Source organism: Xiphias gladius, chromosome 3 (assembly GCF_016859285.1).
Source record: "Xiphias gladius isolate SHS-SW01 ecotype Sanya breed wild chromosome 3, ASM1685928v1, whole genome shotgun sequence".
NCBI classification, from domain to species: Eukaryota; Metazoa; Chordata; class Actinopteri; order Istiophoriformes; family Xiphiidae; genus Xiphias; species Xiphias gladius.
In genome coordinates, this window is record NC_053402.1 from 25,892,360 (window position 1) to 25,917,431 (window position 25,072).

Below are 25,072 nucleotides of genomic sequence, written 5' to 3' on the forward strand. Positions count from 1 at the left end.
TGCATTCTTATCATTAACATTATGAGAACTGAAACATTTGTCATTGGAGACTTATTATGATTCACAGTGTATATTTATGTTCACACATTCTGGTTTTTAAATTATATTTCATTTCACCAACATAAAAAAAAATTACACAGACATTCGATTAAATAAACTAGAAAATTCATGTAACGGTCTTTTTCGTGAAAGTTCCTGCCTGTTTAGCAGTGAATGAAATTAAGTTGCACAGTTATGACAAGGAAAATTTTCAATGGCCACGTTGGCCAAAAATGAGTTGGTGTTATAGTCGTATCAGCTTTGACCATTTTTCACTATCCAGAAAAACTAAAACCACCAGGAGATGAAGACACGGTAAAAGCCCATCAGATGCTTTGTTGTAACGGCGGCTGCAGTTCCCTCTGAGAACATCGGTCTGTATAGGGTTAGGGTCAGTTACCATTTACTGCTGCTGAAGTGAGTTTTCAAGGCTTTACAGCCCCACAAACTCCAAGCTCTCCTAAAAATTCTCCACTGAGACGCTCTAACACCTACACACTGAAACACAGTCGTAATAAAGATCAGCTTCAGTCTGGGTGGAGGCTGAAACAGAGAAAAGGAGGAGTTCACAACAAACATTACCTGTTTAAACAAAGGCAGGGCGTCCTTAACCTGGCCTGCCTGATGAATAGATGGACTGCAATAAATATTTCTTGTTAAAAAAGAAAAACAAAAAAGGTGTGGGAGAAAATTGAGAGTGGAAATGATGCTCACTTTAACCAGAATCATAAAGGCCCTGGTACAAGTAGTAGCAACTGTATAATCAATAAATCACAAGAGGTTACACTACAGAACTCCAACACTACACACTGGAATCTGCAGCTTGTTCAGACTTCAGTGTCTTTATCTTGAGAAGTGAAGGTTATAGTCTGATTTTGACACTAACTCAACATGTTGTGGCTTTGTGAACACTTAGGTAAGATTTTTATTTTGAATGAAACCACAGATAATGAGAACACATGCGAACCCTTCATTTATCATGTGGACACCAAGTTTGTGACGTGCTGATCACATAATGAACTATATACAATTTTTTTTTTTTTTTTTTAAATTGTATTATTTTTACTCTTGGGGTGTAGGGGGCTCTGGATGGAGATAGCTCCTTTTTTGTCTGGCCGCCGCTCTCCTATTTGGTAGCGGCGGAGGGGCACCATTGATTCTCATCCATCTCCTAAATTTCTCACGCGGTGGCTCGCAGTAAACCGGCTCAGCTGCTGGGCCAAACTACACGAGGGGTTGGTGTATACATGGCACCACTGGGCGGACGAGCTGCATCAGGCAGTCAACAGCCAGGGTGGACGAGGTCTACGTTTGACTCGTGTAAAGGAGTAAACCATATGAATCAGGAGTGGATCCCCGAAGGTGGACCGGTGCCTTGTAAGCACCGTTTCGGCCGCTCCTACGACCAAGCTGGTGCTGGTTATTATTACGAGTGCCATCCCCGCTCCCATCAGATACCAGCAGAAATAGCAAGAGCACCAGGGTCTCCATGGAGTGCCTCACCAAGCAGCAGGCGTCAGAGACCACGGAGGGAGCCGAGCTAGAAAGAGGATGCCGGTCCGGTAGTGCACAAACACTACCATCATCGACAAGCACTGCAATCCTGATTTGGAGTTTCTGGCAGTAAAATGACGACCTTTCCATCTACTGTGGGAGTTCTCTCTTGTTATTGTCACAACTGTGTACATCCAACCGGGTGCTAATGCTAATGTAGCACTTGGGTACATGCTTGCAGCAATCAAAAAACAACCCAAAAAAAATGTTATGGTTCCTATTCATTGATGTTCTTTTTATAAAGATAAATTCAGAAAATCTGTGCCCGTGAATGAAAAGAAAGGAGATAAAAGCAGGGTTCACTTCATCTCTTAGAAACACATTACGCGCACACACATTATGTTTCACGACGTCGGAATGGTGTCGAGTGTCAGATGATGTTTCAGAAGACTCAGCTTTTTATCATCAAAAACAGTCGCAGTTCGAGGTCTCGTGTCCAGACAAGACGAAGAGAAACTCTTTCATGCCTTCATGTCCGGCAGGATGAACTATACTCACTCTTACGTACACTCACTTGTCAGTTTATTAGGAACACCAGCCGAAGCTACGTCAGTCTGTTTCAGAGGTGTAGGATCATTTTGAAGGATGTAGTCTGTGGTGCTGTGGAACTGCTTTGTGTTATGTTGACGGGTGCTTCTTCTATTTTGTCCACCCCATTCAAATCAATGAGGGCAGACAGACACACCTCTCTGTGTAACGCAGGACAGTTCAACAGAGTCACAGACTACGTCCACCAAAATGACCGTCAGTTTAGCTGCCGTTCCTAATCAACTGCCGACCGAGTGTGTGTGTCATGTTCTGTATTTGAATGAGTCAGTCTGACATTTTCTGAACAAAGTCTCTGCAGGCAGTTCACAAAAGATGATGAGCATTCAATCGAGACTATGTCTCCAGTGAGCTACAGAATCTTTAAACTTGGCTTTCATGTGAAAATGTCCTGCGTCCACAGCAACCTAGTCTCCAGGTGGTTTTAGTAGAGAGATCTGTCCACAGTCAAACACCGGGACAACTGGTGAAAATAGGTAAATGTCTTCTACTTCTAACTCCTCTCAGTTAAAGAACAAAACTGCATCACAGATGTATAAATCTATCAGGGGGGAGAAAGTGTGTGTGTGACAAGTCACACCTGCTCTATGGCGTGGGTAACACCAGGTATCGGTGCTTCAGTATCAGGAGTATTAGTGTATAAACTCACCCCAGTATCAGAGTCAGCATCAGGATCGTCGACAAAATTTTACAGTTCAGAAACGGCATCTCAGTTCGAGTCAGACCAGGACAGTCCTGGTCCACAGGGTGAGAATCCTTAGTCCAGACCAGGTCCACTAAAAAGCAGATCCACTGAGACCAAAAGCCAGCTTCAAGCTCGGCTTGAGATCCAACAGGTGTAAATAGATGACTATATGAATTAAACTGACTTGACTTGACTCCTCTGGTAGCAGCTAGTCTCTTTTAGTCCTGTTTTGGCCTGTTTTAGTTCAGTCCGTTGTGGATCAGCAGGTTCAGCAGTCAGTAAAGTGGTTTTGACAGATCCTGACTCGCCTCCTGCTCGCACACACACACACACACACACACACAGTGGAGGAATTTTAAGGTGTGTGTGGTTGAGTGTTTCAGGTAACAGCAACAACCAGGGAGCAACTGTCGAGTGAGCCGCACTATTTACACAGAGAGAGAGAGAGGGAGGGGGGGGGTTAAGACAAACGTGGATAACAGTCTATTGTACTTTAGTAAGTCCACACACCGACAAGTCAAACTTCAGTTCAAAGGTGAGCTGCATTTGAACTGAAACAGAAACTGGTGAAAATAAACTGAGTCAAGTCTTGTTTCCTCCACTGCCATTAAACCACCACCGAAGAAGAGGACACAGCGAGTTGAGGTCATTACACTCAGAGTTTCTGTGGCGTTTGCCGAAACTAATTCAAGAGCTTTTTAACACCACAGAATGCATGGCGGCAGATTTCGGTAAATCTAACGTTTGGCATATTTGTAAAAATTAGGCAAATTTACCTTCAGCAAAGAGAAGAGATTTCATTTAACAGATATAATTCCCTTTTTCTACCAGTTTCTGAAAGTAGCATCTAAGCAGGCAGGAGGAACGTTGCAGTCTGGTCGATAAGAGGCACACTGGAGTAGAAGCTTGATCTTGTCGGTAACAGAGTCGCAAAGATCTTGGAAGACGACCTGATGTGACTGATTCAGTGAACACAGCTTGAAGCTGAGGACACAATTCAGAAGCAAGACTTTTAAGATAATAGCTGCCTTTTCTCTTATTCGTTTGAGCCATCAACAAACCGAGCTGACCCCAGTTCATCTTCTAACAAATACACAAACACTCAGAGAGCTGTAGTCCCCTGTGATTCTGTTATTAGGCAGAAGAACAAACTGATCTGAGGTCAGTCTGACTGAGAGCAGCAGCTCATTTCACTGTATTGCACAGAGATTAAATGAAGGAAATGTCAGAGAGCTGAACAACACTAACACGGTTCACTCCGAGATTAAAGTCAGGACGCGATATCGCCGCATTTCTTTTTGACCCCATACCAAGTAACTGAGGCCAGAATGGCCGATAGCCATACTTTTTATTATTAAAAGTGGCTTCTGTACTATAGAGGAGAGCAGTGTGTCATGATCCATCAGGCATATGGATCATCAATAGGCTAAATCTTAATACGTACATGAGGTATGTTTTTTCAGTTCCATTAAAATAATGAATTTAAATATCAGGTTTCAGTCGAGGCTGAATTTATTATTTGAATGTCTGAATACAGTCTATATTTAATCAGTCTGTTAAAGTAACAGCTCATGACGACCAATCACAGTTTGAAAATGTAACAGAAACCAAGACTGACATTAAGTTCACCAATAAACCCGGACGTTCCCTCCCGCTCTGGACAGGTGTTGCCACACTAAAGAACGGCCTTCGCAACGCTTTCAACACGCTCCTCTTTCCTTCATCATTACCGGTTTCATGCGTGGGACTGGGGCGCACACGACAGGACAACAGCCGCGGAGAGGCCGAACCTGCTCACAGCTCTAGTCTTTGACAAAATGGCTGCACCGTGGAAGAGAAAGCCGTGAACTGGTGTCGATCTTCAAAAACGAGACGTGGAATCTGTAATAACGTAGTGTCGATCCCGAAGTATCGACACTACGTTATTGATCCTCTGCACGTTATCTGTCGCGTTTTGCGCGAGCCCCCACGGGACCCCGGTTGTCAATCAAGCCTGCGACCACCGAGACAACCGGAAACAGACCGGGAGTCGGTACTAACCAGGAAAGCAACACAACGTTAGAGACTCACCGCTTCCGAATGCCACTCGCAACTCGCGGCTCTGAAACAGGAAGTGCCGTCGTGCTGCGTCATCCATTAAATGCCCCGCCCCCTACCCCTCACCTCCAGCAAGTACCGGAAACAGGCCAGGCTCACCTTCCGGAACAGCGCCCTGGGATCTGCTGCAGTTTTAGTCCGTATCACCTGGGCAGCTGGAAGCCCAGGTGACTGCAGACAGTAGGAGAACATGAAGCAGGCTGCTTCATCAGGTCGCACCTGCTGTAATCTGACCCCACGTTGGGGAAAGGTCCAGACGCAGCCTTGCGGACCGTACTAACCGCGCCCCCTCTCAGTTGCAGCAGTCATTCGGCGACGAAGGAAAGTCCAAACCACACCCAACCCTGACCCTGACACCGACCGTGTTTGGAAGTTCAACTTCCTGCGCGTTCGTGCTGCGGCTGGATATACTCGCCACGTTCAGGAGAACATTGCCCGAACTAATACCTGCAGGCGTCAGGTGTCATTTGGCGCCAGAACCTTCACCCATAACGTTTCATCTCTGCTTCTGCGTCAAGGCTGTCGACATCTTTTTACTAGTAACCAGGAACAAAGTGTGACCCTCTGCACCGTCTTACAAGTGGGCTTACCTACGCCCTGACCTACGCCCTGACCTAGGCCCAGACCTACGCCCTGAGCTACACCAGGACCTACGCCGTGACCTACGTCGTGACCTACACCCAGACCTACGCCCTGACCTACGCCCAGACCTACGCCCTGACCTAGGCCCAGGCCTACGCCTGAGCTACACCAGGACCTACGCCGTGACCTACGCCGTGACCTACACCCAGACCTACGCCCTGACCTACGCCCTGACCTTGGCCCAGACCTACGCCTGAGCTACACCAGGACCTACGCCGTGACCTACGCCGTGACCTACACCCAGACCTACGCCCTGACCTACGCCCTGACCTACGCCCTGACCTACGCCTGAGCTACACCAGGACTTACGCCGTGACCTACGCCGTGACCTACGCCGTGACCTACACCCAGACCTACGCCCTGACCTACGCCCTGACCTACGCCCAGACCTACGCCCTGACCTACGCCTGAGCTACACCAGGACTTACGCCGTGACCTACGCCCAGACCTACGCCCTGACCTACGCCCTGACCTACGCCCAGACCTACACCCTGAGCTACACCCTGAGCTACACCAGGACTTACGCCGTGACCTACACCCTGACCTAAGCCCTGACCTACACCCAGACCTACGCCCTGAGCTACACCAGGACTTACGCCGTGACCTACACTGACCCCTGAGCTACACCAGGACTTACGCCGTGACCCTTTCTGTTTACCATAAACTTAAGTCAGGGCAGGCTGTATGTAACCTGACGTGTAAAGCCCAGGTTACATACCAAAGAGAACCCCAAGCACTCTCTGCTCTGGAATCTGAGAGTAAGAACTGAAGGAGACTGATGAATCAGGTCTTTCTCTCCTCTGGCGGTCGACGCTTAAAAATCAGAGACAGACGTTAAGAAGGAAATCAACATGAAACTATAACCTGAACATTAACACTTTCCCACACACATTTATCCTGCAGGTCCAGTGATCAAACCAGCACCCTTCGAGTTATAAACTTATAAAAAATATCACTGAGTCTTTAAACTAATTCTGTCAAGGTTGTAAATCGGTTTCAGGGCCTTTCAAGTGGTTTTACTGACTTTATGCACACTGTACTTTAATGTGAAAGAATAAAGCTAAGGAAGTTTTTGGTTTCAAAAATTAAATGTTGTTGGATGTTCCTAACTGAGAATACAGTCATGTAATAGGTGGTGGTGGGGGGGGGGGGTCACTGCAGGTCACTGTTCCTCCCTGAGATTTCTCCTCCCTGACCATCATGGAAGCTTTTAATCTGAAGCAGCAGCAGGAAGTGTTTGGTTTGTATCAGCAGTATTTTAACACCTGGATCTTCAATGGATTGGGAAACAGTGAAATCATTTTGATGTCTGAACACAGAGAGGAGGGAGAGCGGCACAGGTTTGATACCAAACATCACAGTGTCTCCACCTGCTGGTGGATCCAACTCAGTGCACTCAGACTACACGCTCCCCACATTCTGCCCATAGTCCTGCTTAAAATGGTGCTAGAGTTCTTGAGAAGGTATCCGCGGTCCTTGAGGAGGTTCAACAGGAGTCCTTGAAAGATTCCAGGGCAACTTGAGAGGGCATGAGAGGTTGTTTGATAGAGTTCCAGGGGACCTTGAGAAAGTCACCCAGGTCCCTTAGGAGATTCAAACTGTGAATTGGTACTGGACATTTGAAGTTCTTCCAGGGTTCTTGAGAAGTTATCAGAGGGGGGATTCCAGTGGTCCTTAAATAAGACCCAGGGGTCCTTGAAGAAGTTTCAGGGGACTCAAAGTTCTTCCAGGGCTCCTTTAAAAGTTAGCAGAGGTCCTTGGCAGTGTTCCAAAGTTCCCTAAAGACTTTCCAGAGGTTCTTGAATGTTTCCCAGGAGACCTTGAGTAAGAAGCATCTGTCCCGTTGCCAGGGTAACCTGCAGGTTAATTTGTTTATACTTAAAAATCGATTTAATAATATTTTAATTATTATGGTGTAGTATATCATTGATTTAGTGATGTCACCGCATTGCATCATCACTGAATGTTTCCATAACAACCAGAAAGTGAATGTGAGGCCTGAAAGTGAAAACTGTGATCACTCTTATCAATTACGAAAGGATGTGAAGAGGATTCAGCCTTCAAACTAAAAGTTTCAAAGTTTAACCTATAATCATAAAATCTAGTTTATGATAATATGACTCAAAACCACTCTGTGTTTATGAAATTGAACCATGTTTGTGTTTGTATTTAGTTACATTTATATTCAAATTGTTTACTAGTTAGGCAGTAAAAGAGCCCCAGCTTTTATTTTGTAGAGGTGAGCATGTGGCTTCCTGTGTGAGTGTGAGCTGAGGTTTGGAAAAGGAAAGTGAAGGGACTTCCACAGCACGAAATACTCTGAGCGGGAAAATATCCAAATATTCCCACGTGGACGCACACAAACACTGTGAATGAATGAAGATATTTAAAATATTCACTGATTTATCGCAGATTTGTATTTAGGGGATGATTTGATCCGATGTCTGTTTTTAAAATCATATTTCCAACAGTGAGTTTCATTTCAAAGGCTAAACATTTTAAAATGGATGATTTCACGTTTCTCCAGTACAGACATCCCGACAGAGTCGAGAAACAACATTTACATCAGTGGTGGGAAGTAACAAAGTATATTTACTCCAGTACTGTACACAAAGCACAATGTAGAGGTACTTTTACTTCCGTGTTATACTGCTACTGCACTACATTTATCTGTCAGCTGCATTTACGTTACAGATTTGATCAAATACGATGCAACCCACACTAAACTGCCGCTGACACATTCATATAGCAACAAGAATAATCCAGTAACATGATCTAACTCTGAGCGGAGTCTCCTGCATAAAGTGCAGAACTTTTACTTTGAATACTTCAAACACATTTTGCTGGTAACACCTATGTTTTTTTTTTGTTTTTTTTGTACCAAAGTAGAAAGTTTGAATGCAGGAATTTTACTTGTAACTGTGCAGCGGGGTACCGGTACTTTTACTGCAGTATAATTGTACTCGTAACAGAGTACCGGTACAGCGTGGTACAGGTACTACTTCCACAATTTTAACATCATACAACGACATAAAACACAGGTGTGTGTGTGTGGAAAGTGAGAGTAGAAACACACTGGGACTTTCTGTCTTTCACTCTGCTCTGTTTTCTCTTTCCTGTCTGGAATAAAAGTCCTGAACCCAGATCAGCAGCATGTTGGAGACACTGACAAACAGCACAGCTCACGTCTTCTTCTTCTTCACCTTCACCTTCACCTTCATCATGATCAGCTGGACCGGCCTCTTTGTCCTCTGCAGCGTCCTGAGTCCTGCTCTCTGCTGTGATTGGCTCAGACACTACGGTCACCACAGCAACATCTCTGACTCTCATCCGTCTCATGGTGAGTACAGCACTGACTCAAGGTCCTGGAGGAGCTTCCAGGGGTCCTGGAAGAGGTTCCTGGAGTCCTGGGAGAGGGGCTGAGTGGTACTTAAAGAGGTTCCTTGACGTTTCTGTGAGGTCCCTGAGGCAGTTAAACGACCCTTAGGAGTCACAGACTGTATACGTTTCCATATGTGGAGGCATATTAAATCTATACACCTGCATGAATAAAAACAGACCATATAGATTTAGTTAAACTGACGTACGTGATGGTGCAAACAGGAGCAGCTGAAGGAAAGTTCCAGGTTACTTTAAAAGTCAGTGTGGACAGGAGGAAGGATCCAAGACAACAGTAACTCTGGAACATGGGAGTGTTAGTAATGTGACGGACAGACTTAAAAAAACAACAACTCTGAAGTGGTCCTTTAAAGTAGCCGTTGACTCCTCAGTAGCAGCTGGCGGAGCTTAAAGAAACTACAACGCCATCAGTAAACATCTGTGTCGTCCATGACAGCGAGGATTGATCAGAAAACGATCAGGATCGGACACAACATCTCATATAAGTGCATGTATCAATGGATGTTAAATAACAGAATGTGTATGTTTGAATGTGTGGACGTGTATTTAACTATATACGTTTATACATGTTGATCTATATTAAAAAATAATTCAGAAATGTTTACACATATGGATATATATTAAAAACAGACTCAATATGTTTATATTTGTGGCTATATATTAAAAAACAAACAACATATGGTTACATCAATGAACATATATTAATAAGAGACTAAATATTTGTTCGTAAATTGGTGTTTAATAAAAAAAGACCTATATTTAAATATATGGACAAATAAAAAGTCAACTTTATCATTTTACATAGATTAATTCACATTAAAAATACACGATATATGTGTTTATGTATATTAACATATATTAAAAATAGACTGTACCTACTACACAACATTCATACACACACATTTGATCTTAACTTGTGTGTGCTAACAAACAAATCATTTTGTTGGATTTATTGATGTTTTCTTATTTCAAAAATGTTTGTAGATAAGAAAATACTTACGAGTGGTCAGGATGTACAGTAAATGTTGTTTTCTCTGTTTTTACAAGTTTAACAGAAAACGATAAGAAATTGCTGTTAAATGAGCCCAAAGCTTCCAGCATGTAGATCAGTGAAACCAGCGGAACCAGTGGAACCAGCTGAGTTACCGCTGGTTTGTGAAGTATGTGATGTGGTGAAATGAAGCGTGCTCGCTGTATGTTTCAGGGCGGTCAGCTGACAGAACAGGAGAGTCCAGTTTCCTTTCCGTACAGACTCTACAGACGCATACGAAACACTGAGGTAATCAATCAATCAATCAATCAATCAGTCTATCTATCAATTTATCAATCTATCTATCAACCTGATATTTCAACAACTTTCAGGTCTTTAATTTCAACTGATGCTTCAACTTCAGTCAGTGCTCAACCTTAAATTTACCCTTGAATTTAGTGTTTCCGTTTTTCCCGCCGCTTCAGCTTCTCTCAGTATTTGTTTTTCCTGACGTTTTAACTGCAGATTTTCAGCGCTTCAATTTCTTTCGGACTATTGTCCCTTTTCTCCTCGTATGTTATTATTAACATGTTTACACCGACACACGTGAGGAGACGTTTACATGCACACAGTTCACACCTGTCTGTCTCTCTCTCCAGGTGGAGTCCCAGCTGGTTTTCATCAGAGACAGTCTGGACCAGATATTTAATCTTTATCACCATGAAAACCTCTCCTCTATTATCCCGAATACCGACAAGACTAATCGCTTCCTGATGAGCATCGACAGACAGAGAGAAGGACTGAACACCTGTGTGAGTAAACAGACAGACGACACTTCAGCTCCTTTCAGTGTTTACACTTCAGCTGCCAGTTCAGCTTCTCTGAGAACGTAGACGTCATCTGAAACACTTCCTCTTCAAGAAAAAACCAGACTCAACTTTCAGATGAACTTAGACTTTGCATGGAGGTCAACCGACACTTCAGCTCCTTTCAGCACTTTTACTTCAACTACTACTTCAACTTAACTTAGCTCTCACACTTTAAGTGAAACCGCAGCATCTTTCAATATCTTTGTTTCAACTGAACCACTTCAATGTCTTTCAGTGTTTCCACCTCACAAACAACTTCATGTCCTTTTATACTTTCGGCTTCAGAAACTCAGTCTGAAGTGTGTTTTCATTTTCAGGTTTCGACTACAAAGCCAGCAGACAGCAAACTGAGTAAATACTACAGGAGGCTGGTCACAAGTACTCTGTACCGCACTGTAAGTACAAGTACAGCTGTAGTTCTAACTCTACCATTGTATGTACTAAAAGCAATTGTAGTGGCTGTAGTACTGTGTGTACAGGGTGATAGTACTAACTGTACTACTGTGTGTACAGGGTGGCAGTACCGTGTCCTGGGAGCTGATCAGGAAGGAAACTAAAATGCACCTGGATCAGTTGGAGCTACTGGTGGCCTCCATAATAGATTCAGCTGCTGCCAGCAGGAGGCGCTCTACACCGACTCAACACCAACACTGGCACAACGTCTAATGTCTGTTTTACAGCCTCTGACATTTATTCTGTTCCTCTGTGAGAGACGGACTCCGATAGTTTCTATTTACATTCTATTTATTTATCTATTTATTTATTTATCGGGTTTCTATTTATGAGCAAAGTGCTCCTTTTATTTATGTATTTATTTTTTATCTATGTATTGACATGTGACAGTTTTGTACTCTGACTGATTTTACTTGAAAGCTCTTTGATAACTGACAACAATAAAGACATTTCATGCAGCTTTGTGTTTAGTGTTTGGGTTTTCACACAGTAAAATGATCCTGATCTAATTTACATTTTAAACTGCCTTTAACTGCAACTCAAAGAGGAAACGGTAGAAACTATAACTAAATAAAGAAAAGTGGAAATGATGAGCAGATAAAGTCTGTTCTACAATATATAAAACAGAACAAACCAGCTTCAACTCCAACAGCAAAATGCTGCCAACACATTGATGCATGAGTAGTCAGAGAGAGCACAGCTGGTTAAGACAGATGTGAAGGTTTGATCAGAGACAGGAGGACGTGATGAATCCTGACAGGAGACACAATGAACCTCCCTCTGCTGGACGTTTGCACACACTGATGATTTGTCATCTTCTCCAACATCTACCAGAGATGGAGGAAGTACTCACATCTTCTACTGCAGTAACAGTAGTAATACCACAGGATAGAAATACTCTGTTAGAGGTAAAAAATCTTGCATTCAAAATCATACTTAGTAAAAAAAGTTCTAGTAAAGGAACTGAATTATAATAAAATAAAATTAAAAGTACTCGTACTACAGAATAATGAATAATATATAACAGTATTTCATTGATTCATTCATGTGTTCATCAATTTAATGTATCAGCTGGTGAAGGGGGCGCTGATTTCAATGTTTTTATTTAAGGCTAGAAAATACTGAGAATTTCCCCCCATGGATCAGTAAGGTTTTATCTTCACCTATGATAATGCATCATCATCTATTAGCTGCTTTTATTTTGTGTTATTCACTTGAATCTTCAAAGTAACTACAGTAATCAGATCGATGCAGAGCAGTAAAAAGTACAATACTTCTCTCTAAATGTAGTGGAGAAGTATCAGGTAGCAGGAAATGGAAATACTCAGGCAAAGTAAAAGTACCTGAAACTTTTACTTAAGTACAGTACTAAAGTTAAATGTAATTAGTTACTCTCCACCAGTGTTGGTCTTCTATCTAATATGTTTTGGTTTTCTGTCAGAGTTTAGTTTCTGGTTGGATGCTGTTGTATGTGGAGGTTTCTGTAACCGGTCTGACTCTTGATCCAGTAGAGACAGGTTTGGAGGGACTATCTGGTGTTAGAGTATAAAAACTGTGATGAGTGACAGTTCAGGATGATTTTCAGTCCACTGTGTCCACAGCTGTGGACACGCTATAATCCAGGCTGTGGTTTACAGTCCAATGTCACTGTATCAATCAGGTACCAGTAAAACATTGACTGGTTCCTACTGGATCTTAAATGTGGGTCCAGTGGAAGTACACAAGACTGTGGAGAACAAGACAGAAACAACCAGGAGAAACACATGGTACTCTGAGTATTTCTGTAAGTACTGGGTAGCTGCAGCCACAGGCCTGGAAATAAAAGTGAAGTTTATCGAAACTTGATGTTGATTTCTTATGACTGGTTATAGACTTTTACAGTGAAAAGGATGAAACAGTGATGAAAAGAACATGACTTAACAGAACATTGTCTCTTTGTGAGGAATCACAGAATAACATTACAGGTTATCAGGACTCATTTTAGTTAAAGTTTGATTTTTCAGCACAATTTTAAATTTAATTTTAATTAATAATTCAGGTTTCTATGGCCAAACATAAACGAAAGATGCAAGTTTCTCTTTTGCATCAAAAACTTTGGTGCAATTTTTCTTAAATTTCAATGTAGAAGACAGACTGTGACTCCCTATAAACAAGACAAGGACCAGTAAATATAATCAACAGACAGATCAGATCAGATCAGATCAGATCAATTTATTGTCATGTAAAAATACAATGAAATACTTGTGCTTCCACTCTGTGCCTTAACATAAAGGTCACAACATCACAAAACCAGCAAAGAACAACACCACAGACCAGATCAGATCGGATCAGATCAGACCCGGTCTGTAGTATGTTGTACATGTCTACGCAGACATGCACAACATGCACATGCATGTATACCTTACATACACGATATACAGGACATGGTGACATTACATATTATAATGACTGCCTGTGGAAAGAAAGAGACGAGTGGTGTCTCGCAAAGAGTCAGGGCTGAAACAATGAACTTATTCACCGATTAGTCGATTTACAGAAAACTAATCTGCATGTATTCTGATGATTGAAAATATTTAATTTCAGTAAAACAGCTCTTCAGGTGGGAGGATTTTTCTGTTTTCTAGAACAGTGAACTGAATCAGAAATTATAAAAAGGCATCATTCACTGTTTCTGACATTTTACAGACAAAACCATTAATTGATTGAGAAAATAATCAGCAGACTAATAAGTAGTGAAAAGCCTTGTTAGTTGCATCTCTAATAAGTAATAAGTAGTCAGATAAACCCTGAAACTACAAGTTTTATTAAGGTTTGATTCTTAAAAGCAAAAACATTTTCAAAACCAAAGAAAAAAACAGACAACAAATGAATCTGCATCTCCACCGTGTCTGTAAAACTAATTTAACAGCTAATATACACTGAAAGAGTGAGTGAACCTTTGGAATGATCTGCATTTCTGTATAAATTTGTCTTAAACTTGGCTCAGATCTTCATCTAAGTTACACTAATGAACAAACACGATATATTTCAACTAATAACACATCATCAAATCTTTGTGTTGTTCTTGTCCATATTGAAAACACCATTTCAACATTCACAGTGTAGGTTGGAAAAAAGTCTGTGACTCCCTTGGCTAACGACACCAACGGAAGCTACCTGGAGTCCAGTCGGTGAAACCAGACTTGGGGTCTGGGTCAGAGCTACTGTGACTTATAAAAAACCCTCAAACATTTGGAGTTTAATGGAGACGGTTCAGTTCTGTGGCTGTTCTGAAGAAGTGGACGTCCTGCTGAAATGACTCCAAAGGCTCAAAGCAGAATGATCAATGAGGTAAAAGAGAAGAGTAACAGCTAAAAGCTTAAAGGAATCACTGGAGCCGGTTCAGCTTGACTCTCCACAACACTACTGGGACAGTGTTCTGTGGACTGATGAAACTGAGGTGGGATTGTTTGGGAAGAACACGCAGCTCTATGTCTGGTGTAAAACCAGCTCTGCACACCAACATGAAAACGTCATCCCAGCAGTGAAGTACGGTGGAAGGAGCGTCATGGTCTGGGGAGAACCGAGGCTGCAGATAGTTCGGTTGAAGTGGAAAGTGATTGAGCGACTGCAGCTGAAGCGACACACAGGAGAACTTTCCTGGGCAGGTCTGCATCATCACACACAGTCATTCAGAAAAACCTCGAGTAGTAGAAAAAAACCCTCAGAGGAGGTTCCGCCGTTTCCATTCTGTTTTCAGAGTCCTCGACAGTTTCCTCGACTTTCATTATCTCTCCTCCTTTCTATTCTGTCTAAATGTAAACTGAGCCTGAACTTCCTGTCATGTGTCTCACACTGAACTCTGTCTTTCTTTTCTCTCCTCTATGTCTTCACTCTGTCTTTTGTCTTCTCTGTAAATGTAAACTGAAGAGTTTGGGGGTTAAACCGCATCCTGAGCCACGCTGATCTGTGACGACACAGATGGGTTTTTACTTTGATTCATACAGAAAAAAAAAAGAATTGCAAAATGGAAAAAACATTGTGGCCAATAGTATGTGGACAGCCATGTCTGCATAACATTAACCACGAAACGAGCTGCATCTTTTTTGTTTGTTTTTTAAGTTTGCCACTAAAATCTTTCAATTGAATTATCTAAATTGGGCTTTTATTTGAGATTGTTAATAGAAAAATGAATAGACAATCATAAATGTATTTGAAAGTTAATTATCCTCATGGTTTAAGTGTTTTTTTGATGTATTAAAAGCTGTATTTAAAGGCTTTTAATGGTTTCTCTGGGTAAAAGTGCAATTAAGGGGTAACAAGACCCTTAAAACCGACCAAATGAAATAACAGCCACCTCTTAAATGATACATTCAAGCGCCCACGACTTTCTAGCTGTCTGTTAATCTAAAATTGTTTCTGTTGATAAGATAATTGATTAATCCCCCCTCTATATATTATAATCCATTAATTTATTCATTAATTAATGTCACATTTTTCAGCCTGAGCACTTGAATTTCCTTCCTGTTAATCTGCTTATTTTCTTTTTCATTTTAAATCAGTTTTATCCATTAAAAAAATGTAATCACCCCCACCTTTAACCAGATTTGCACCTTAATTAAAAAACTGAGGTGCTTTTAAGACACAAAGTAACCGTGATTTTGCATTATTGATTTTAAAGAGTTTTAACCTGTAATGACTCTTTATCTTCTTTATTCTAAACCATGAATGTTTCAGTTTCTTTCAAATCTTGCAAACCTGGTAAATACCCGAGGAGAGAGTAATAAACAAAATAAAGTCTCATCAATAAGCAGGCAAATTAATGTTATGCATTTCATGTATTTCATTTGTGTGTGTGTGTGTGTGTGTGTTGTGTGTTGTGTGTGTGTTGTGTGTGTGTGTTGGGTGGGGGGGGGGTCAAGGGGAAATTTCCAAATTTTGCAGAATTGTTAAAATTATGCTCTTAGGGCACAAGAGAGAGTTTCGGTTTCTATCCTTCCAGGATGAAGCTTTATTTAAACCGCAAGATGACAGAGTGGCTCATCAGAACCACAACAACCACCAGTCTGAAGGAGAACTGGATCAACAAAGACCAAGACTTCCAGCAGACTCTAGGAAACTGCGACGGTGAGTTTGCTTCCTCTGTTTATATTTTGTGTGCAGGACTAATGAGGAGAAAACAAATTAAAAACCAAGTTTTCATTAAAAGATGATTCTGTAGCTGAAACAGAAAAAACAACTGAACATCTGAAAAGGAAAAATCTCCGTTACTTTTTGTGTGTAAGAAAACTTCTGCCATGTACAGATTGTTCACTTTATGGTTTTATAAAAATCTGCAGTTGTTTGTTTTTAAAGAGAGAAAAGAATCAGTCCATAAAGTTGAATTTCATTTAATAAATGGATTAAAGACACTAATCTGTAAAATGATGGTGACAAAGATTTTTTTCTAAATATACTTATTTTAGTGTTATCCTTTATTTGCTTTTCTTTTGAGATGCTAATCTCAAAAAACTGGTCTATGTGTTGTTGATTCTCCGCTGTGATGGTTCCATCTTTTACTTCCAGACACTGACTTTATGTCTCAGTCCTTATTAATGTCTGTGATGAATAAGTCCAAACCTCAGTCTGACATGTTGATTTTATTCATTAAGAAAACTCCCGTCTAAAAATATAGTCCAGGTAAACTTCACCTTGCTGTGTAACGTGATGAACCTCTAGGAAAATGTACGTTTAGAGATAAAGAGCAGATAAAACCACGAGGCAACATTTACATTGAACCCCTTTAATATCTTATTTCCTCTGCTGGCTCTGAGTGTAAAAACCTTTCCTCCTTTAGAGTCTGACAGATCCATTTACAGAGAAGTTTAAACTGCACAATAACAACAGGTAGACAGCAGACACAGTGACACTGACACACAAACTGACACAGCAGTTCAGCTTGTCAGACACGAAGCTAAAAAGGTACGTTATTGATACAATCAGTCAAGGAATAAATAAAATTTTAAAAATGTCGACCAGAACTGGATCAATAAAACAACCAGTAAATATGAAATAAAACCTTTGAGAGTGACAAAGACAAACACACTGGTCAGATGATGAGACCTCACAGGTACTCACATCCTGTACTTCAGTAAAAGTATAAATACCACAGCAGCAAAATACTGCAGTACAGGTCAAAGATGAATGTCCTACCAAAGTACACAATTTTTTATCAGTTTCATCTAGTTAAAGTATCACAGTAAAAGTACTTCCTGTAGTTCCAGTATCACAGTAAAAGTACCTCATTGTGCAGGGACCTGTCTCCTGTGACTGGTCTCTGATTCTCTCTGACGTGACCAGATCATTGATCCTGAGTCACGGAAGCTTCGGCAGCGTTTTACTGGGAGCTGCTTTCAGCTACGTCATAGACAGGTAGAGGGTTTAGTCCACGGGTTCCCAACCCGGGGGTCGGGCCCCTCCAGAGGGTCACCAGGTGAACCCGGGGGGGTCGTCACAGGATTCATGGGAGAGGACAGAAGAAGAAGAAAGACAGTTCGGATTCACTGATCTGGAGTCAGTTTGTAGACTTTTCTCTGATTTTTGAGTTTCTAATGAAATATTTGAAAGTTTCACGTTTTGAGCCTCAAACAGCTGAAATCAAACATTTAAAGGAGTTTAGAGTTTTATGGGAAATGGCTCTGAAAAAAAAAAACTTTGTTTTTTTAATGTGAAATCTTTGACAAGTCACTGAAGCTGTCAGGTAAATGTATTGCAGCTTTAAAGTACAAGCTTTCACTCTGAAGTGAAGTGAAGTAAAAGTTTAAAGCAGCATTAAATGGAAATACTCAGGTGAAGTACCAGTACCTCAAAGTGGTACTTTAGTACAATACTTGAGTAAATGCTCTTAGCTACTTTCACAGACTTGTATCATTCTACGGAGAATCTCAGCGTCTTTAACTGTCACAGACGTTCAGACTGAACTCTTTACCTGGTTCTTCCCCCCAAAAACCATCTCTAATAATAATTATATTAAAAACGTATTAAAAAAAATAAATAGTGGCTTCATTTGTGTAGCACCTTTCATGCAAAGCTGCAGCCCAAAGTGTTTTATAAAGCAGGATCAGGAGCCTCTTTTTGTCCCGGCAGTAATTCAACATACCACAGCACCAAACTGATGGAAACATCTCAGACCTTCTTCCCGACTCAGCAGGACTTTAGCCTCCCGAGAAACAACCTGAACATTGTTGCGCCTGTTCAGTCACATCTGTATGTGTATGAAGAAATAACCTCAACCTGCTGATTTTTAGTTTTCACACCTAATGAAATGGAAAAGAAATCCGCAGTGAAACATGAACGTTACCGTGCTGAAGCTCAGAGTGATGACGACAGCTCGGTGTTGCCTTCACCAAACACAATTTCCAGTGAGCGACTTTTCCGGCAATCAGAATCATCGGGTGTCGGAGCACAGATGGAAATATTTGTCAGCGTAAACTGAGCTAATAGAAATGGTGATGAGCAGCGAGTGATCGTGCGACAGATTTAAGTTTCATTTCAGAGCCGACTGACAGCTCAGAGTGTAAGAACATGAAGATTCAGAATGAAGCAGAGTCCTGGTCTGAAACAGTCCAGGAATCACTGATCACTGTGACTCACTGACATGATGAAGCAGCAGTTTTTTCACTTTCAGTCGATTTCATTTTTCTTCGAACTTTTCATTAAATGTTAAAGATGAAGTTTCCAGTGTAGAACATTGCTTTATGGCTCGACATCAGCAGCCTGAATGGGAACATGAGCCGTAGAGTTTTGTGGCTCTGGAGCATTTCAGCTGCTTCAGACGGTAGGAGTTGGTGTATTCCCACCTTGCTGTTAGTTGGCACTGACATGAAACTTATATTTGTGGTATCGACATCTCTGAGTTCACTTCATGGTGACAAATCTCCAGATTTCCATCTGTGCTCTGACACTTGATGTTTCTGACCGCCGTGAACAGGGAAACTTGGTAATCGGAAATCGGGCTGCGTTATGACGACAAATGGCAATTGTGTCACATGACACGTCTGTCCTACAGATAAATAGTAACGTGTCCCATTTGTCTTCTAATGAAGCCTGAAGTTTCAGTTCGATCTCTAGCTGCCGCGACAGCCTCTCAGGTCAGAGTTCATCTTTGATTTCATATCACAAACTGCTGCTCTGCTTTACTTTGATCAATATTTATTTATCACCTTCATCAGAAACCTGCATATTACTGCATATTGACTACAGAGACTTTGATGTTCATCACTTGTGTTTCGGTTTTTTACGCGTGAAAACCTCAACGTATAAGAACATATAGAGAACCTTTATTGTTCGTGTTGTGGAAAATTGTTTTTGGCTTCACCACAACACATTCAAATCAGCACAGAACCAGTCGAACTTTGCTGATTCAAAACACTGTGACAAGTTCAGTTCAAAGATTCACGGTGCCAGACTTTTATTCTCATCACTGTTCGAGAGCACTTGGGTACGAACAGCAGTAAGTGAACACATTACCCTCCATCTGGCTCACAGTTCAGCTCTGATTCAGACTCAAGACACGAATGGTGGTTTGATTTTAGGAAGGAAAAAAGTTGAGTTTCAGAACTTCAGCTGTGATGTTTTGAGGTTTCCCATTTTTAAAGCATGTACATGTACTGGGTGGAAACAGAACTCTGAGGACAGAGGGCTGTTTAAACTGCTGCTGAAACTCTTGAACTTCATTTGTGTTTCTTCTTATTTTACTGTGAAATGTTATCAAGACTTTAGACAAACTGCAGTGACTCACCTGGTGCTAGTCCTGGTCTCTGCTGCTGTGGTGTGGATCATACTCTCTGTGGTCTGATGACTCACACAGGTAGAAAGACTCTGATAGGCTGATTTGTCCTGACATCCAGTCAATATGCTGCTCTCTGTTCCAGGTTATCTGAACTCAGCTGAAATTGCCAGCTCACACAGCACACCTGAAGCATCTCAGTCCAGCTCTGACCAGGACCAGAACCAGAACCAAAACCACCCGAGGAATCAGAACAAGGGCCACCTAAAGAACCAGGATCAGGATCGGGACCACTTCAGGTGAAGGTTTTTAAGATCGGAATGTCAGTGTGTCTTTGTTTAAAACTTCAACTGAAACTGAGATCTGTTTCTGAACCTCAGGACCAGAACAACAGGGACCAGGATCTACTGAAGACCAGCTGAAAAACCAGGAGCAGTTTAAGATCACCTGAAACAAAAACCATCAGACCCAGAACAATGATGGCCTCTTCAGTCCTCCTCGTCTTACTGCAGCTCTGCAGCCTCCAGCTGATGGTGTATGCCAGGCCAACCTGCCAGCTGCAGGAAAATGTGGTCAAGAACACCCATCACCTGCTCAGAGACCTGGTAAGACCCCAACCCTTCACCTGTACACTCAGCGCTGCCTTGCTACAAGTAGCTTTACATTTAGCTGTTGTTAGCCCGGTCTGAACAGTTTCTCTCCTGTAGGGGGGGCCGTTTCCTGTCCACTGCCTGCAGTACAATGTCAACATCTCCTTCCCAGACTCCGAAATCCCTACCGCCACAGCCAGTCACCCTCAGGTAAGTCTCTGAACTCACCTGAGCCTCTTAAACAACCACGGAGCTGGATTTTTATGTTAAAAAATATTGTATACAAACCCTTAAAACTCTGAACACCGATGTCTGATTTGTTCCCAGCAGTGCCGCCGGGCATTATTGGTGGTTTATGAGTCACTTCAAGGGATGCAGCTAATGTTTGAGGACAATGAGTTACCTGTCGGAGAGGGCGGAGTCACCTGGGACGATACGATACTCAACACCTTCCGGAACCTGCAGAACCGACTGCTGGAGGAGGGAAGCTGTGTAAGTATCACATGTGAGGTTCCTCAGGGGTCTGTTCTGGGACCACTTCACAGTGGTGTAACTATTCACTTATTTATTTATTCATTTATTTATTCCCCAGTTGTCCTCAGTTGATGGCCCAGGTGTGTTATCTTCTTACTTCAGTAACGTGACAGCTGTTGTGCAGCAGCAGGTAAACTTCATGTTTTTTTTAAGTCACTTTATCCTGGACCGACTGAATTTACAGCTGGTTTAAAAACATATGTCGCAATTTACAAATTTATTTTGAAAAAGTGGATATTTTATAAAAAAGTACTCAAAGATAAATGACATGAAATGACATTAACCCTGACGTTGAACAGCGTCAGTTACTTAAAGATATTAATTGTTTCATGTATAAAAACAAAAACAAATGCACGGAAACTGAAGCTGCTTGTGTGTAAGATTGGGAACACGTTTTTTACCCTGAATATGGTCTGTCAGGAAGAGCTTCCTCCTAGTCAGAGCTGCTTCAGTCTCGGGTTTTCAGTGGAATTAGTTGCAGCTGAGCTGAGGACGGCATAAAGATCAGCCTGATGAGACAAAACGTATCTATGACGAAGGTTTATCATTGAGTTTAGAGTCTGAATTTATTTCATAACTTTACCACAAAGAAAAAAATGAAAAATTTTGAATTTTTTTTAGATATTTTGAAAAAAATATTTTGAAGAATTTGGAAAAAATTAAAAGCTCTCATTGATTAGATTAATTTAGATTCATTTTAATGTCAAATTGATGCGAAACTTGTCCTGAATCACAATGTGAACACAGTTCCACAAAGGATTGTTCTAATCCAAACCAGTCAGTCTTTTATTACTTTACTTAATCATTATTTTTTGTTATTTCAATTTACAATTTTATTAATTGAAGTAAATTCAAATAATAATTTAAATTATTTCTTTAATAAATGTATTCATTTATTTTATATTTTCTAAATCTATATTCATTTATCACTCAAATATTTTATTAATTCATTTTTTTCATTGAATGAACGAGAACATTTCTGAACAAATAATTATAAATGAACCAATTCTTCAGATTAAATACCTGTATGATGATCGAGTCTGTGTGTGTCACTCAGGACAGCGCTGCCTGCGGTTGGATGGCTCTGAGGAGAGATGTTCTCAGGGTCCTAAAGACCACCCTGCAGAAACACCACAGCTGTTTCACCCGGACATACTGACACAGACCACGCCCACCGATGTCAGAGACCACGCCCGCAGATGAAAAAGACCACGCCTATTTATAATTAGATTGATCATCAATATTTATTTATTTACCTATTTATTTATTTATTTATTAGGACAAATTTTGATACTTTTATATTTATATTTAATATTTATATTTTTGTGCTTTATTGTTTTTTATATTTTGAATTCTGTCACTCGTTTTTTATTTTTGTGTTTCTGTTGTTTAAATGTTTGAATGAGATTAAAGCATCATGAAAGTCAACTTTACTCTACCTTAATGCACGCGCACGCACACACACACACCCAAACCCACACACACACGCACACACACAAGCACACACACACGCATGCACAAGCACAAGCACACACACACACACACACGCACACACACACACACACACACACACACACACACACACACACACACACACACACACGCCCATACAGTAGACAGACAGTAGAAACAGTGACTCACTGTGATAATCTTGTTTCTATTCTAGTTGAATTGCCTGCAGCTTCACTTCAGAGTAAACACATCTAGTCATTTAGTTTCTCATTACAGGTTCTTTGTTGAAGATATTTTACAGCTGATAACTCACATTTCTTTACACTGAGCTCACTGCTTTAAAACTCTTCACACAGTTTCTCTCACATCCAAAACACCCAGTCGCACTACTGCAACAACTCACTTGATCCACAACAGGATCAACAAGACACGTCATTACTCAGAACACACTGACCTGAAACACACTAACAACAGGCATCAGTAGGCTACAGTGCGGATCACTGCTGTCTGTCAAGCAGGTTTTAATTGGTCATTTATTTATCTATTGATTTATTTACTCAGTATAACCATGACTCCATTAGAACAAACAGAAGAGCCTTCACTTCTTCACTGCATGAACGGTGCTGCCTGACAGTCTCACAGATATTGACCTGATATTAGCAGAAATGAACCGGAAATTGACCAGAAATTGACCAATAATGCCCCAACGTGCTTCAATCAAAGGTACAGACACGTATAGAACAGCTACAGGTAGAGAAAAACAACAGCACTGGTCAACCCTGTTGTGGAGATCTTGCTGGTTATTGGTCAACTCGTCAGTGAAGAAAGTGTTCAGGAGCCCAAGATGTGTTACGCTGAAACTATTTATTGAAGCTCGGCCGAGGAGAGTGGAAAAATGATCAATCCAAGTTTACGTGCATCATGCCGTCTCCATCCTGAAGCTCGGCCCCCTGTGCTCAGTCTTTTAACGCCTACAGATTACGCCACGCCCAGAAATGGTGGAGCTCGATGCCTCCACAGTTTGTGGAGTTAGTCTATTGGTTCGCTCTTCTGTAAACAGGGAAATGATTTTACCTGATTGAGCTCAGATCACGTTGCATGTAACCTTCAGTAAAACGCCAGCGCATCCTGGTCTGGAGCAGCTGGTATCTGGCTATGCCCATGGATTCTAGCAGACCTCAATCTACGGCGTCTAGGCAGGCAAGAACGGCCATCTCCTCCACCTTGGCTACTACAGCAACGCTGCTTCACTTTTATCAGAACGGCTCGGTTTTCCCCAAATAACCTCAGACAGCAGGGGAGGAGACAGTGTGTCTTTCAGTACGATTCGTTGCTGTTTCGCCTACGACCTCAAGGCCCATGCTTGACCCAATAGAAAATTCCCTGTCTCCTGCATTTGTCCACAAGTTCTGATCCATGAGGAGGACAGTTCCTCTGTGGGGCTGAGGGATGGAGAGTGAGGTGGAAGGAAAAGTGGCTCCACCCTGGGATGGACTGTAAACCAGTCTGTGACTGGGAGAGAACAGTGAAACACCACATCGTCCCAGACAGTTACCAACTGTTGTGGATTCAGCCTCACCTGCCCCCTTTCCTCACCTGGAACAAGTCTTCATAGACACCACTAAGGGATGAAAGCAGGCCTGGGTTTTTATGCATTTTTAACATTTCTTATGTCTTTTTAGATGTAGATGTAGGCGACTGCAGCAAATGTCTGATTTACAGTCATTTTGGTTCTGCTGTAGGTTTTGGACGGAACTTTAACAGTTTTTGCAACAGTGTGTGAACACTTGTAAAATGGGCTGAAAATCCACAGAGATTTGGTGGTGGAGGGAGAAAACAGTTGGTCGGTGAATTCATTTTGTGTCAAAGCAGTGGACAGGGACGCACAGTTTAGTGCAGACTGATGCTGCTGTGTCGACAGTGGGAAGAGCTTTAAAAAGTGAACTCAGTGAAATGAGAGTGAGCAGCTGTGAAAAACAGTTTCTAAGGCTCTGTTATTTCATTTGCAGCGATTCTAACTTTGTTTTCAAGAAGAGAAGGTGAGCAGCAGCTCTTCAGTTCAAATGGGCAAACTGCAGTTTTGTTCTGGTTAATCAAACAAAGGATCAAACCACTCACCTGTGTCCTGGTTCTTCAGGTGTTTAAACAGCACAGTCTGCAGCAAAAGAAACTGCTCCACATCAAACATAAAACACTAACATGCTGAACTTATATTGTCTGGTTTAATGCAGAGGTGAAAAAAGCAGAAACATCTCAGCTGATCTCAGTGTGCAGCTCACACTCACAGGCCAAACTGGGGTATGTTCCCGCTCAGAGCAGCTGGTCAGGTGGACATCATGAGAACCAATCAGACTCAGCAGATTTTAAGGCACGTTTGAGGCAGAAAAGAAAAATACTGTCAGTAATATTGGAAAGAATAAAATAAAATGTGTGCTCAGACTGTGTGTTTGAATCCTTCACCTGCTTGTAGGAAGGCGAAGTTTCCTTTGTTATGAA

At 41.6% G+C, this 25,072-nt stretch overlaps 3 protein-coding genes across 9 annotated transcripts in view; 2 read left to right on the top strand and 1 right to left on the bottom strand.

Moving 5' to 3' along the window:
- LOC120784939 (globoside alpha-1,3-N-acetylgalactosaminyltransferase 1-like) overlaps nucleotides 1-5,013 on the bottom strand; it is a 15,440-nt gene extending 10,427 nt beyond the window's left edge. For 3 of the 7 annotated variants that reach the window (XM_040119147.1, XM_040119138.1, XM_040119093.1), the window contains exons 1-2: nucleotides 4,895-5,000; nucleotides 2,789-3,135 (exon numbers count right to left, since the gene is read on the bottom strand). In XM_040119147.1, coding sequence (XP_039975081.1) covers nucleotides 2,789-2,847 — 59 coding nt within the window. In that variant the 5' untranslated portion in view covers nucleotides 2,848-3,135; nucleotides 4,895-5,000. Of the gene's footprint in view, nucleotides 1-2,788; nucleotides 3,249-4,442; nucleotides 4,800-4,894 lie in introns of those variants that run through there. The other 4 variants (XM_040119100.1, XM_040119120.1, XM_040119129.1 and 1 more) reach the window with 4 other exon arrangements.
- A 3,772-nt stretch (nucleotides 5,014-8,785) lies between these two features.
- On the top strand, nucleotides 8,786-11,467 carry LOC120784276 (interferon a3-like). The gene is given in 6 exon segments (XM_040117938.1): nucleotides 8,786-8,877; nucleotides 8,879-8,903; nucleotides 10,167-10,241; nucleotides 10,592-10,744; nucleotides 11,119-11,196; nucleotides 11,315-11,467. Coding segments are annotated over 6 exon segments (576 nt in total).
- Nucleotides 11,468-20,476: 9,009 nt separating this feature from the next.
- On the top strand, nucleotides 20,477-22,283 carry LOC120784297 (interferon beta-like). Its single transcript, XM_040117982.1, has 5 exons — nucleotides 20,477-20,605; nucleotides 20,708-20,800; nucleotides 20,921-21,082; nucleotides 21,183-21,254; nucleotides 22,182-22,283. Exons 1-5 carry the CDS (start codon nucleotides 20,477-20,479, stop codon nucleotides 22,281-22,283), a joined length of 558 nt encoding a protein of 185 aa, XP_039973916.1.
- The last annotated feature ends 2,789 nt before the right edge of the window (nucleotides 22,284-25,072 follow it).